General features: G+C 40.3%; 1 protein-coding gene across 2 annotated transcripts in view; it reads right to left on the bottom strand.

Annotated features, from left to right (window-relative positions):
- nr1h4.L (nuclear receptor subfamily 1 group H member 4 L homeolog) overlaps positions 1-14,910 on the bottom strand; it is a 42,294-nt gene that overhangs the window by 17,064 nt on the left and 10,320 nt on the right. Inside the window, exons 3-4 of one of the 2 annotated variants that reach the window (XM_018252304.2) lie at positions 14,055-14,180; positions 2,568-2,939 (exon numbers count right to left, since the gene is read on the bottom strand). In XM_018252304.2, the coding sequence (XP_018107793.1) occupies positions 2,568-2,939; positions 14,055-14,139 (457 nt within the window). In that variant the 5' untranslated portion in view covers positions 14,140-14,180. Of the gene's footprint in view, positions 1-2,567; positions 2,940-8,956; positions 9,196-14,054; positions 14,181-14,910 lie in introns of those variants that run through there. The other variant, XM_041586258.1, reaches the window with a different exon arrangement.

The following is a 14,910-nucleotide window of genomic DNA, read 5'->3' as shown; positions in this document are numbered from 1 at the left end:
CCGCCGGGCCAGACACCTCTCCAGATATCTTTTAAAAAGTTTCCCTCCCGCACTCCCGCAGCGCCGATCAGCGCAGCGCCTTCTGCGCATGCGCCAAGCGGCGCCTTCACGCTGGTGCGCCAAGCGGCGCCTTTGTGTGCGCGCGCTCAGCGCGACGCAGTAGGGGTTGGGGGGCGGGTCGGAAGGGGCCCTGGACAGTAGTCCCGGTGGGCCCCGGGCCCCCCAGTCCGACCCTGTCTCCCCCCAGCCCTCCCTTCTGTACTGTAATCTGAGCCCAGAGCAGGGAGAGACTCAGGCAGGAAGTGATGTCACACCATGTTAGTACTGCAGCTCCTATCTTAAACAAACAGAGAGTTTCTAGAGCTTTTTACTCAGGTATGGTAAAACATTCTACAGAATAAATATAGCATTCTAGCTTGCACTATTGCAGCTAATCTATTGGCAATAAAATATCTCCGTAGCTTTCCTTCTCCTTTAAGGTGACCATATCTGCAGGTGACAGGTGTAAAGCTGGGAGTGGAGTGGGGAAAGAGTGTAAAGCCATGCACTTAGGCTACAGTAGTAGTTTAAATGATTATAGATTGAAGGTTGTCAGGGATTTATAATAATAGATAACAAGCTTGGATGCAGAGTTTATTGGGAAATATTGAATGCAAACATAAATACAAAGGGAATGCCAGCATTGTTATGACAAAGTATAAATCATCTGTTCAATTGGGGTACAATTTTGACTACTAATACATTGAAAACCACAGAGGAACTGAAAAAGGCAATCAGATACAGACATAAAAGCAAAACCCTAACAAATTAATGGTGTGTGTTTACAAAATGAATTTGTATCATGATGTAAGTTCTAGTTTCAGTCAGCAAAATCCTAGGATAGCCAACTCTCCCCTTGGAAAGAATAAAATAACCTATATACTCCAATAGTTCCATGGAGCATATCATTTAAACCGTCTAGTTTCTAGTTTTTTTTATTACAACTTTTTGGCTGTAAGACAAAGCATTAGTGTCACAAAAGGCAAACAAGCTGTGCTTCCAACCAGTTCAAAGGGCAGCAAAGCATTTCTGCTCAATGTGACAGAATTCCTCGAATCACCCGTGGTATTAGGTAATATGGTTTACAGGCAAAATACATGCAAGATCACTTCAAAGAGCTGGTGGTGCTCCAAACATAAGATCTACTAAGCCAAAAACAATAGAGGTTTCTCCTTCAGCATAGGAAGGATTTCTTTACCGTAGGAGCAGTCAGGTTAAGAAATTAAGATAAAAAAGAGGCAATGAGTTTTTTTGTAGAGGCTCAGAATCAGATGGCAGTCTTATTCACAAGATAGTTATGTGTACTCTAGTAACTTTACTAATCCCCTCTTCCATTGCTCTAGGACCCTTTGGAGAAGCCAGCCCTACAGTTTGGGAACCACTGGTGTAAGGCCTAAATAATGGCAGATTTTGCTGAGTATTAACTAGTGGCCAGCAGTATTATGGTTTATGTGAATTACAGTATATGCAGTACGAGAGAAGCAGACAGTGCCGGGCCAAGCCGACCAGGCGCCCTAGGCGACCCGTCTGGCCACCGCGCTCCTCTTGGTGCTCGTGCGCACGTGATCCCATCCCCGAACGCAGTGTGTTGACACATGCACAGAGCGCCGGAGGGGAGAGCACTGAGGGGAGGGGAAAGGAAGGGGAAAGCGCTGGAGGGGAGGGCAGGGGAGAGCACCGAGGGAAAGTGAGAGGGAGGAGAAAGTGCCAGAGGGCAAAGTGCTGGAGAGGAGGGGAGAGCAGTGAACATTGCCTAGGAGTAGGCAGAAGACAGGTACCTGCCCAACGCTCCCCCTTTCATTGCAGGATTGTTATGCAGGTGCCTCTTCTGCCTATCCCTAGTTCCGGCCTTGGAAGCAGATGACAAGCTCTTGTTCTCAAACCAATATGGATATTGTAGCAAATTCAAAAAAGGCTGGCCAGGGTGTTTTTCATATAACAGTCTGTGCATGCTTGTGCTTAACCACACATGTACAGTAAAAGTGGTACAGAATCATTCAAGAGAACACTGTTGTTAGTTGTTCTAAAGTATGTAATTGTTTGGCTTTCCTATCACCAATTCCATTGACATTAGAAAGTAGAAATAATTAGAAATGACCAATGAATGAAACTGTAAAACCTTGCATGTTTGCATGTTTTAGCCTTGTGCATTCTATGCCCTGTGTACCTATAAATATATGATTTACCTTTGCCCTACAGTACTGGGAATTATGTAATTGGATAAAAGAGCAAAACAGATTATATTGCTCCAAAGGTACGTTCAAAGGAAAATATAGATACAGTATACATACAGTATCTTAGAAATTCAGTTTGTTTCTTTATGGAACCTGCATGATTATTCTAACATTTTCATTACTGGAAAAAACGTATCCCTACAGAGAATTCCTCCAGCCACCAAATGGGGAAAAGGCAACGGGAGTTAATTAAAAAGTAAAACATATGATAATGTTTAATTTTTCACTTCATAGAGTAAATGATTGAAGCATTGGAGGCTAATATATCATATTTGGAACTAATTGTTCTCTTACCTTTGCATCCTTCACAAGTTAATGCATTGTAGTGATATCCTGACGCATTATCTCCGCACACGACACACAGCTCGTCTCCTTTAACCCTTCCAACTCGGGGGCTTACCCTGTGCTTCTTGGTTTCTGGCAAACTTATTATATCAGTGTCTATTGAATATAGGTTATCTGATGGTATTCTCTTGAGATCATAAAGTCCATTGGAGCACCACTCCTCTGCGTGCTGTGAGTAATAGTTTGCGTTCAAGTGGTACGGCGATGATGATGATGTCATTGACTGGTGGACAGACGGAAACTGTACATGGTTGTATGGTGAAGAGAATGAAGGGCCTTGAGAATCATGGTCTGAAGAGTTGGTGTGCACAGAATGGAGACCTGCAAGAGAGATAAATTATATTTCATACATAGATTATGTAAAAAGAATGATAGACTTTAGATGTAATAACATAATACATAATAACTGAATAAAATATTTACCGTGAAGCTGCAAATAGTAATAATACATGTACTAGTCTCTCATCTGTTTAAGGGGCAAGTATTATAGCTTCTCCTGCCATGCTTAGAGATAGGCACTGCTTGGGCACTCGACCATGGCACTTTTTAAGTAGACTCAAGTAACCAAGAATACAGAGTCAAGTACACACAGAGCAGTCAGGATTCATGTTAGATGCTTGCTTCCACTTGGTGCTGGCCATGTACAGTTTTGCTCAAAGAATCCATCTGTATGGTTTTGGATTATAGCTCCCATTGTGCTTTAATCCTTGATTATATCCTGGTGAGTGCTGGGATTTGTAGCCCAGAAGCATTTGTTTGGAGCAACACTGCTATGGAAAGTTTGTGTGTAACATGCAATATTAGGCAAGGCATATCTAAACATTTCCTCATATTTTAATTACAGGCTGTATGTTGTTAATAACTAACAAGCAATAGGAAACAGAGGAGCTTTATTAATTATGAGACGTCAGTGTCTTGCTTACAAGAAACTGTTAAGTATTAAAGCTGGAGTGACTGAATGTCTAACATAATTGCCAGAACACTACACTACTTCCTGCTTTTCAGTTCTCTAAACTTTTAGTTAGTTTGAGACTTGAAGGATGCCACATGGGACATAATTGTTTAATTTGTTTGCTTTTGAATCTAACCTGTATGCTTAGGATCAAAAGCATTTAAACATGACCAGGGAAATGTCTTTAAGATTAGTTTGAATAATGTCTTCAAAAATACAGCAAGTCCAGTTGATTTGACTTATTACTATATCTATACCATGACCTTGATGAATGAGAACCTTCACAAACAGATGTGAATAATGCATAATCAGTACTATGTAAATGTTGAATGTTATATAAATGACTGTAAAGTGGGGAATGGCCAAAAATCACCAAGATCCTATTCCATGGAAGTTTTCAGCAAAATGATATAAAAATTCCCAGTGGGAGAGTTTTATCAATATATTATAATACAGAATATAAATACATTACACAAAGGGCCTGATTGAAGAACGCTCAAGCCTTCATGCCTTCATGCTTGAGAATTTAGGTCCATTTAGGTGTTTTAAGCTGGCCATAGATGCAAAGATCCGATCGTATGAATCATCGTACGATCGGACTTTTTTTCTACCGACCCGCCACTAACCATTCAGATCAAAGTCTTACCAGTCAGATTAGTAAAAGAACAGATCAGCAATGTTCTGCCCCTGACAGCAATCGTACGATATCTATGTCCAACCAAAGCTAGTGACAGTCTCCCACTGAAAATCATACGATCGGCAATACACGCAGAGATATTATCGGCAGCCGACAGAAATTTTCTAACCTGTCCGATCGACCAAACGACCGATCTCTGCCGGACGAAAAATGTCGGGACTCTCCACACATGTTCCGAAAATCGTACGAATCCTCGATTCGTACAATCAGATCTTTGCGTCTATGGCCAGCTTTAAGAGTTAAAATACTTGTGTGGTTTCTTCCTTTGAATACCTCGGCTTCCTGCCTCCATGACCAAAGCCAGCTTGGTAGGAAGTTGAGGTATTCAAATGAAGAAACCACGCAAGAGTTTAGGAACGCTTGCATGGCTTTTTGACTCAAAGGCTCTAGCATTCTTAAATCAAGACCATATTATTGTTCAAATGTACAGCACACTGTCTGGTTCTGGTTGCACAATTTTAAATAACAGTTTTTGCCAATGAAACTCTTTTTTTGATTAATTAGGTATATATATATATATATATATATATATATATATATATATATATATATATATATATATATATATATATATATATATATATCCTGTGTAAAAAAATGTCCTAGTGTATAATTTCCAACAAGACAACAATAGACAGCAGATCATCACTTGCCGATTAAGCTTTTACTGGCAACTTTCTTTGGCTGAACAGAAGCTGTCAGTGATAAAAGATCTGTCATGCTAATCACAGGTAATGGACTATAGATTACATCTATCCTATCATTTTACTGTTCTACAATACTCTGTCCAAGGGCAGGGTAAAATGAGAAGTACCAGCGTCGGACTGGATTACTGGGGGCCTAATGCAGCTGCGACATCAAGAGCCCTCCTGGCAGACACCTTCTGACTTCCAAACTAAATCCACCCCACTCCCCGTGTGCACACTGCGGGCTGCTGATCATTGGAGCGGGACTATGCAGACGGGACCCATGAGGGTTTTTTTCCCAGTGCCCCGTCAGCCCAGTCCGACCCTGAGAAATACTGTCTGAAATCAACATGTATTATTGTATGTACACTCTGTTTCATACAAGGGGAAATGTAATACAGTAAAAGTAGCACTAGGCCTTGTAACCCATAGCAGCCTATAAAATGTTTGCTCTGACTAGTGACTACTAAATATTACCTACTGATTGGTTGCAATGTCTTGCTAAACTTGGTGAAAACTTTCCTAAACTTGGTGAAAACTTTCCTACTTTTTTACAGAGTCCAATCAGGATCAGAGATGTTTACTGTGCTTAGGGTTGCCATCTGGCCGGTATTACACTGGCCTAGCCGGTAAAATATCAGCCAAGGCTGGGGCCAGTAATTTATTGCCAAATTTATCGTCAATGTAGCTGCTGGTAAATTTATGATCACCTTCACCAGTCAAACTGCTCCCGGCCTGCCTCTAATGCACCCTCAGCCCACCCCTATCTTCCCTCTATAGCTACAATTAAGCTTACCAATTCCACGCTCCAGGACTCAGGTCCGCCCCTCAACGTCATGACCCCACCGCTGTGATATCACGACCACGCCCATGTGACATTATGACCCGGCCATTTGCATAACGATCCTCCACCTCGTGGACCCGCTACTTTCTCTGGCTGTAAAGATTACTCAAAAAGGTGGCAACCCTAACTGTGCTCCTAGTACTATGTATTTTGCTTTTCTTTGCTACCATGGCAGTTAAATAACCCCTCACTGGAAGACTCTTGCTTCAACTAGGCTATTGACCCTGAAGGATTTGGATTTTTTTTTACTGTCAATGTAGCTTTAAATTTAAATCATCCAAAAGCTTGCTGGACTACAGACCCATCATGATTTAACCCTTGCCAAGCACTATTTAAGTTGAGCAACACTGCTATGTATATCTTGTTTTCCCTTTAAATGCAGCCCTTTGCATCCACAGCTATCCAAAGAGATTGAATGAAGCGGCACTGAATAATAAAAAAAATTCTAATATAGTTAGTTAGCCAAAAATGTAATCTATAAACGCTGAAACATAACAGCCAGAACATAACTTATAAACAAAGGCAGTGCTATGCTTCTGTTTTACACATGTTGCTCCACTTACTGTCCTCTGAGTTGTGCCCCACTCTGAATGCCGTTGTTCATGGGCCCTAAGGGGTTCAATTTTGCTCCCCTTATCACTTGCAGCTTTTGAAAATAGTAAATTAGATTATGGGGCAAATTCACTAACCGACGAAAATTCTCCAGCGCTGGCTTCGTGCACATCGCAACACTTCGCCAGACGTAAATTCGACTGGACAATGCTAATTCACGTGCAGTTAAAGTACAATGGCCGTATATGCTGCAGCAAATACATGACACTACACAAGGCCAGGGAAGCTTAATAAAATTATATAGAGTTGTTATAATGTCCTACACATGTGCCCACAGTATAGTTTAGGTGCCATATGTTAGCAAATGTAGGGGGGAAGGAGGGTACCCAAAAAAAAATTTACGATCTTTTTCAGCCTATCACCCTGTAAATTGGAAAAGACGCCAGCGGTTTTTGGGACTTAGAAAAATTTTCAACTTTTTTTGCACCAAGTCCTATCTACTCTATTGCACTTCGCCTGGTCTGAGCTGGCGAAGGCAAGTCTGGCGATAGAGGTAACGTTCAGTAAAATAAAAAAATTAGTGAATTAGCATAGTTACGTCCACCAGTGCAAAAATTCGCCTGCCATTAGCGTGCGAAGTTGCGCCAGAGTCTATCTCCTTTGCTAGCGAATTTATGCCAGTGCTCGTTAGTAAATGGGCGAAGTGGCAAAATGAAGTAACGCTGCAGAATTTTCACCAGCTTTAGCCACTTCTCCCTTTAGTAAATTTCCACCTATATGTTCTAAAGTACTTGCAGACAGAACGTCAACAACATGTTCATTGGTAGAAGGTTTTGGATAATTTTGTGGATAGCTTTCCCTTATCTGCTCTATAAATATGCTCTTTAGCCCTGGAGAGAAGAGCAGCTCCATACCTCTAAAGCCTGTACTCAAAGACCTGGAGGCCTCCACAAGGACGGTGGACAAAATACAGGTATGGGACCTATTATACAGAATGCTCAGGACCTGGGGTTTTCCAGATAACAGATCTTTCTGTAATTTGGATTTTCATACCTTAAAGGGATACTGTCATGGGGAAAAAAAGAATTTTTCAAAATGAATCAGCTAATAGTGCTACTCCAGCAGAATTCTGCACTGAAATCCATTTCTCAAAAGAGCAAACCGATTTTTTTATATTCAATTTTGAAATCTGACATGGGGCTAGACATATTGTCAATTTCCCAGCTGCCAAAAGTCATGTGACTTGTGCTCTGATAAACTTCAATCACTCTTTACTGCTGTACTGCAAGTTGGAGTGATATCACCCCCTCCCTCCCCCCCCCAGCAGCCAAACAAAAGAACAATGGGAAGGTAACCAGATAACAGCTCCCTAACACAAGATAACAGCTGCCTGGTAGATCTAAGAACAACACTCAATAGTGCAAACCCATGTCCCACTGAGACACATTCAGTTACATTGAGAAGGAAAAACAGGAGCCTGCCAGAAAGCATTTCTTTCCTAAAGTGTAGGCACAAGTCACATGACCAGGGGCAGCTGGGAAATTGACAAAATGTCTAGCCCCATGTCAGATTTCAAAATTGAATATAAAAAAAATCTGTTTGCTCTTTTGAGAAATGGATTTCAGTGCAGAATTCTGCTGGAGTAGCACTTTTAACTGATGCGTTTTGAAAAAAACATGTTTTCCCATGACAGTGTCCTTTTAAGTCTACTAGAAAATCATGTAAACATTAAATAAACCCAAAAAGCTGGTTCTGCTTCCAATAAGGATTAATTATTTCTTAGTTTGGATCAAGTACAAGGTACTGTTTTATTATTACAGAGAAAAAGGAAATCATTTTTAAACGTTTGGATTATTTTATTATAATGGAGTCTATGGGAGAAAGCCATTTCTTAATTTGGAGCTTTCTGGATAACGGGTTTCCGGATAACAGATCCAATACCTGTACCACAAACTCCACAGGAAATACTTAATAAGGCTTTTTTACATTAATTCTGTTCATAGTGGGAATTAGGAATTAAAAACATCTTGTGAGGGAACAGTTGCACTTGTAGTCCTGTTTCCTATTATAATTTCTTCACGTGGGATAGAATTATCACACACTGAGACTGAAAGGTCACATTTAGCACTAAACAATGTCACTAATGTCTATGCCAAATAAAAGAAAAAATTGTTCCATACAAAAATGGTCCCATAAGCTCAGTGGATATACTGTAAGTAACAAATACATACAAAAGTATTCATGTATGCAAAGACACAGGTCCAGCTACCTGGATTCATGCACACGCTACAATTATATCAGTGGTGATTTTATGTTTTGTCAGGGCAGCTGCAGCACTGTGTCTGTTCTATCTGTAGTAAATACACTTGAGCTTTGTTGCAGCCCCCCAAATAACTAGGTGATTAGTAAGCCAATTAATTTTTGTGAAAATAATAATAATATTATAATAATAATATGCTGCCATAGTAATTCATTATATCCAAAGTCTCAATCAGTTTACACACACACAAAGTACTTTCAACTTCCACTTTAGGTTTAAACTCTTAGTAAACGAATCCTTTTCCCAACAAAATGCCTCCCCACTTCATAATGAAGCAACAGTCCTACCTTTTGTCTTGCTCATCCTGATCATTGCTGTGATCAAAAGAAGATGCGACCCTATAAATTTTTACTTCTGGAAGGCTGAAAATGATTGTTTACAGTACTCGAATTTCCAATAAAGATCCTTTTAACAGAACAATTTGTGCCTTGGCGTTCAATAAGAGACTGAATATCAGTTTCCTCGTATATCTCACATGTCAAGGTGTGACTGAACAGAGGTTATATGTAGCTTACTGATTAACCTGGCTGCATTGCAGCATACTGTAAATACTTGCATGTATAATCTCTGCATCAATATCTTTTTTTTTTTCTCAAGCATAATTTCACATATGATCACTACTCTATGGGGCAGATTCACTAAAGGGTGAATTGTCGCCAGCGACAGCTTCACACACATCGCACCACTTCGCCAGGCGCGAATTCACTACCACTACGCTAATTCACTGATATGTGAAGTTGCGCCCTGGGCGCCAAACACTAGCGACTTTTTTCGGAAGATGCGCTAGCATTCGTTGTTCGCTTAGGTCAATTTGCATACGGCAGGTAATTTAAAGTTGTATGGAGGTCTTTACCATAATTACTATAATTGTTGGTGCAAAATGCTTGAATTTACCACTTTTTTCTTATACATGTCCAGGGAACTTTAATAAAGACAAGAGAGTTAATATAAGGTCCTACACATGAGCCCACTGTAAAATGAATGTTCCATATGTTATGACATTTCTGGAGAAAACCGGTTACCCAAAAAAAGTCAGGAGATTTGCAGGCAATTCAAAAAAGGAAAAGTCGCCAGCGTTTTTGGAACTTTTATGCATTTTCGGCACACAGGATATGATGTAAGTGGCAGAAGATTGAGGAAGATGTAGCTTCTTTTAAGCACTTTAACTGGTTTGAGGTGGCGAAGTCAACTCTAGCGAAAGAGGTAACGTTCAGTAAAATCCACACTTTACTGAATTTGCGGAGTAATGACCTTTCGCCAGAGCGAAAAGTCACCTGGCGATAGAGTGCGAACGAACGCTAGCGGTGGTCTCTTACGCCAGCGAATTGGCGCCTGCACCTGTTAGTGAATTGCCGATGTCGCTGTGGATGGAAACGCTGGCAAAAAGTCGCTAGCGTTAGCCACTTCAGTGAATCTGCCCCTATGATTCTCAGTGATCCCTTTTGCCCTCAGATAATACACATTTTTTTCTATCCTAGGCTTAATATTCCTTTAGCACCTCATTAAATTATACATTTTAATGCTCAACAGTTAACCCCAGCCTCCCACTGAGTGATCCAACTTATTTTTAACATAAATTACCCCAGGGCAAATTGCAGTGTCACAGTTTTATATACTGCAACAGTTTGGTAAGTGGTAGTTCTTTTCAACATCTACTACAGGTAAATGGTATCTAGTTATGAGTTGTAGAGCAGAATTCATATTTGTTATAATATCCATGTGGGAAACCAAATGTGGAAATCTCCGCCATGAATTTGACAAGTAGATAGGGTGATCACGGGTCTAAATTAAAGCAAAAAAATACAAAGTATTGCTCATTTACTTTGGGCAGGGGCACTAGAGTTGGAGGGCTAAGTGGTGGCAAAGAATCTATGCACTTGTACGCCTGCCTATAGTTAATTTTCTAATTTCTATTTTCTATAGTTAAGTTTCTGAGCGCATCACTGATGGGCAAAACAGAATCTGGTATTTAATGTTTGCCATTAGAAGGCTTTACATGCAAGGCATCCTTGTGCCTTCTATCCCCTGGATCTCCTGCTGTGAAGATTCTGATGTACAAGGTAGGAATTTGAATGTCCCACCCATACAACACCACATATAGAAAGAAACACAACTCTTTGTACTTCCAGAATTGGTGCAACTCAGTCATAGCAAGGTGCATTTTGGGCACATGGTGCTTTGCTCCTGTTTTTTTCTTTTCCACTTTGTCACAGCTTAGTAGGTGAGCCCTAACATCTCAAATAAAATGTTATAAAGCATTTTCATTCCTCTTTTCAATTCTGGGAATAGTGACTTCATACTGGCACAATTAGAAGCATATTAGATATTCAATCCGATCAAGGCAGAGAATCGCCGGTACTGGCACTTTCAGACAGTTTGCATAACATTCAACGACAGGAGTGGTTTTCAAGCACTTTTTTTTACCAAGTGAAATATGCAGGTGGAATAAAATATCTCATGTGCCTTGAGAGGTTGCGCATATCTTTTTTCGTGGGTTACTCTATATGTAGCATGATTCAAGGATCCTGTAGATCTGGTACAAGATTTAAAGGGTACATAAACCTTCCACAGCTTGTTGTTGCACCACGTATATATAGAGCTGAACTACATCCTCCTTCATTCCATTGCATATTTTCAAGGGTTAAAGACCTTTCCTAAGTCCACTATTGGCCGCAACTACAATCCTCCAATTACATTGTAATAATGGCAGGCCAAAACTTTGCTTATTTTAATGAAAGAAGTCTTCAGTCTTCTTGCCTTATATTGGGGTTGTGTTATCTGTGCAGTCCTGTATTTTACTGTAATCATATTTAGAAAGGCATACAGTATATAGTGCTGTTGAGGTGTTTAGAGATAGAACTAAAAATATTCAAGGCTATTGACTAAGATCAGATGGAATGAAGAATAAAGAGTCAAATATAAACAGAGCAAGTGAGTTTTTAGTACTCATCTGATGTAGTACAAAAGAAATGAAATTTATAAAAAGAGGACTAGGGATGCACTGAATCCAGGTTTTGGTTCATGATACAGTCAGGATTCTGGCTTTTTAAGCAGGATTCGGGCTTTTTTAGTAGGATTCGGATTGGCTGAAACCAAGTGCCTGGCCAAATCAAATCCAAATCCATCATGTAAGTCCCAATAAGCAAATCAGGCGGCACTCCGGATAGGTTTGAGGGGATTTATTGCAACATTAAGATAACAGCATCGCCTTACGGGAAACATTCCCTTAATCATAGGCATGCAAACAAGGAAATAAAGAAATTTTAACCACATGGTTCCCTTTCACCCTTTTTGTGCCCTCATTTGCATATGTAAATTAATGTTCAGATACAGTAGCGTATTTAGCCGAATCTTTCACGAAGGATTTAGGGGTTCAGCTGAATCCCAAAATAGTGGATTTGGTGCATCCCTAAAGAGGACCAGGCTATTAGTGATTTTAGTAGAGCTACTGTATGTCTTTCTGGCCCAATGGGGGGATGAGGGGGTGGTCCCTGGGCTGTCGCACCACTAGCCACCTAGTTGTTTCCTCATTTTCTGAATTAGTCCATATTTTGTTATTTTTAAGAAACAATAAAATGACTACTTCCAAAACCTAGAAATACACACTTTAAGTGAATCTGGGCTACTGGCTTCTAGCAGCTAAGTACCAGTGCTGTCCATCATGGTAAGATTTAGTGTTAATAACACTGATTCCAAAATAGGAAATGCAAAGCCATGCAAGAAGCAAATGTATGACTAGATCAGGTCACATCCATAGAAAAGAATCAACTGAAAGATCATTTTTGATATTCTAAAACCTAATTGGATTGTCAGCCCATGAGGGGGCAGTTTTTGAGCCAGTATGGAAATGGGTACATATGGAAGTAATGAAAGGCACAAATTTTGCCCATGTCTAGTAATCCATAGCAACTAATCAGATGATGCTTTCTCTGTTTTGGGGAGATTCTACATATTCGTAGTTAAACTAGAATGCAGTCTCTCTAGGCCGCTCCTGGCAAGAGGCAGGTTTCCAGGAGTGCCAAAAGGGCACCCCTGGTAACTTTAAGACTCAAAATTCCACTTTATAAACTGGAAATTTGGCTCTTCTAATGTAGAAAGCACAAGACATGCAGCTCCTCCTTCAGGCCGTTGGTGAGCGTGGGGGTGAAAATGTGTGGCATAGGATGACTGCCTCAGGATGGTGCAAAATAGCCCCAACAGCCTCTTCCAGTTCCCTCAAGCCAGTGACCCTAAGCCATGTGAACTATCAAGAGCCCACTGGCTCACCAAGATTCATGATCTAATGCTAGAGAACTCGGAAGAAGCAATTGGTAACTGCTGTTACTTATATCCATGAGTCAGAAGTCGGATAATACATGCCCTCCGATAGCTAGATACTGGTGCAGCATTGCAGACATCCTGGACAACAATTTGGAATTCATGCAGGTAATCATTTTTGAGTCTGTATTCTTGGGTCCTTGGAAGAAAATATACCTACATAATCATGCTAGATTAGATTCCATCCTTTGTACCCATGCAATGGTTGGGGTCATCGCCCACCATCAGTTACACCTGGTGACCATTGGTTAACAAAGCTCCTCTATCTACGTATCCAAAGGTTGGAAAACAAACAGTTGCTGTTAATTTGATTTCTGCCTCACTATACACTGTAATCTCTAATGTTTGTACAGACTCGGTAACTTTATATTATCTGGAAATTCTTTAAGGTTCACCTTTAAAAACAAGAAAAAAAAATCAGCGCACCTTAATGAGTCAGGCTGTAAATGTCAAACAGCACAGAAAACGTATTCAGTTGCAAAACGAATGTTTGATTAGTCAGTGTTTTAACAGGTGTAAAAAAATTCCTATATTCATTATTACCATAGATTCACCTATGAGTGTAAAGTATGTTATGCTACTATTGGAACACATGGTTTACTTATTTGGCAGTAAAAAATGTAAATATGTCCCAAAAGCTATGGGACAGATTAGCATAGTTTTCCAGCACCCTTATGTAACTTTATATCAAAGGGTAGGCACAAGCACTGGTGTGAGAAGGTGTACCAAGAGACAGCACTGGTAAATATCCCAGAAGTTGCACAAAGAAGTTGCTCCATGTTTTAGTTCCATTTTTGATGGCATATCTGCAGGGCTGTATTTACATAGAAGGCACCCCTAGGCCCGCTGCAGTTCGTCGCCCCCATCCCCTTCCTTTTATTCGCACAAATTTTCATCATCGGGACCAGAGCAATTGGGATTGGACACACAGGAATTTTAAAAAAAACGATTGTATCTCCTGCGCATCCCCAGTGTCTCTGAACCAATGTGGGTGTGGTTGGGCAGCATGCCACCCCCTAAAATCCTGCATATCTCTACAGTATCTTTGCCAGAGAGTTGTGAACTTACCAATGAATTCAGAGGCGTCAAGCACAGAAATTGCAGAGTCTAACGAGAGTTGAGAGTATCCCGTTTCATCAATTTCAGATTCCATCCAGAATTTTTAACAGTTGAAATAAAAACTATACACAGACCCTATAATGACAAAAAAACATATAAATTGTTTATAAATAATTATTAATAGATACATTAATGCCACCGAGTGGACATATTATGGAAAAAAATAATCAAATGTGATAAGAAATAAAAAAGACCAGGGAGAAAATTGACTTATTAATTAAGTAGTCCAAATCAGTCTGAAATGAAAACATTTGGTTTTATTTATAAAAAAAAGGGCATTAACCATCCATCAACCCAAATGTTACTGGTCTATGGAAATGTTACTACAACTTCCAGCATTCTGTAGTCGAACAGTCATATAAATGATATAGATGACGAGTTGTGCTAAAAAGTGAAATATGCATCCCAAGAGGCGCAAGAGAATTCTCCAATAAAAATCATTCCTGCAGGTAAATCTGGTTCTATGGGTTAGTGATCGCCACCAGAAAGCTATTGACAGACAGTCTAAAAGACCAGACATGGTAGTTGCCAATTCCACTCTCTTTCTTATGCCAGGTACAGGGGAGTGGGGCAGTTCTGGGCCAAGTTGCAGGATTGTCCAAGTCTAGCCGTTCTCAATTGTCACCCAAACTCCCCACTGAGGTAACAAATATGAAAGGGGAAGAGTAGATAGAGTAAGATCAGAACCACAACACAACCCACCCCCACTAATCACTTTGTGTGTGCAATAATGCCAGTGCTTGCTCCTCGTACCACTGCATCTAATCCTCATCAGTTCCCAGTTCAAGTGTTGTCTTTCCTCTCC

Source organism: Xenopus laevis, chromosome 3L (genome assembly GCF_017654675.1).
Source record: "Xenopus laevis strain J_2021 chromosome 3L, Xenopus_laevis_v10.1, whole genome shotgun sequence".
Classification (NCBI taxonomy): Eukaryota; Metazoa; Chordata; class Amphibia; order Anura; family Pipidae; genus Xenopus; species Xenopus laevis.
Note: the sequence above shows the minus strand (reverse complement) of the source record. Positions and strands in the feature narration are given on the sequence as shown.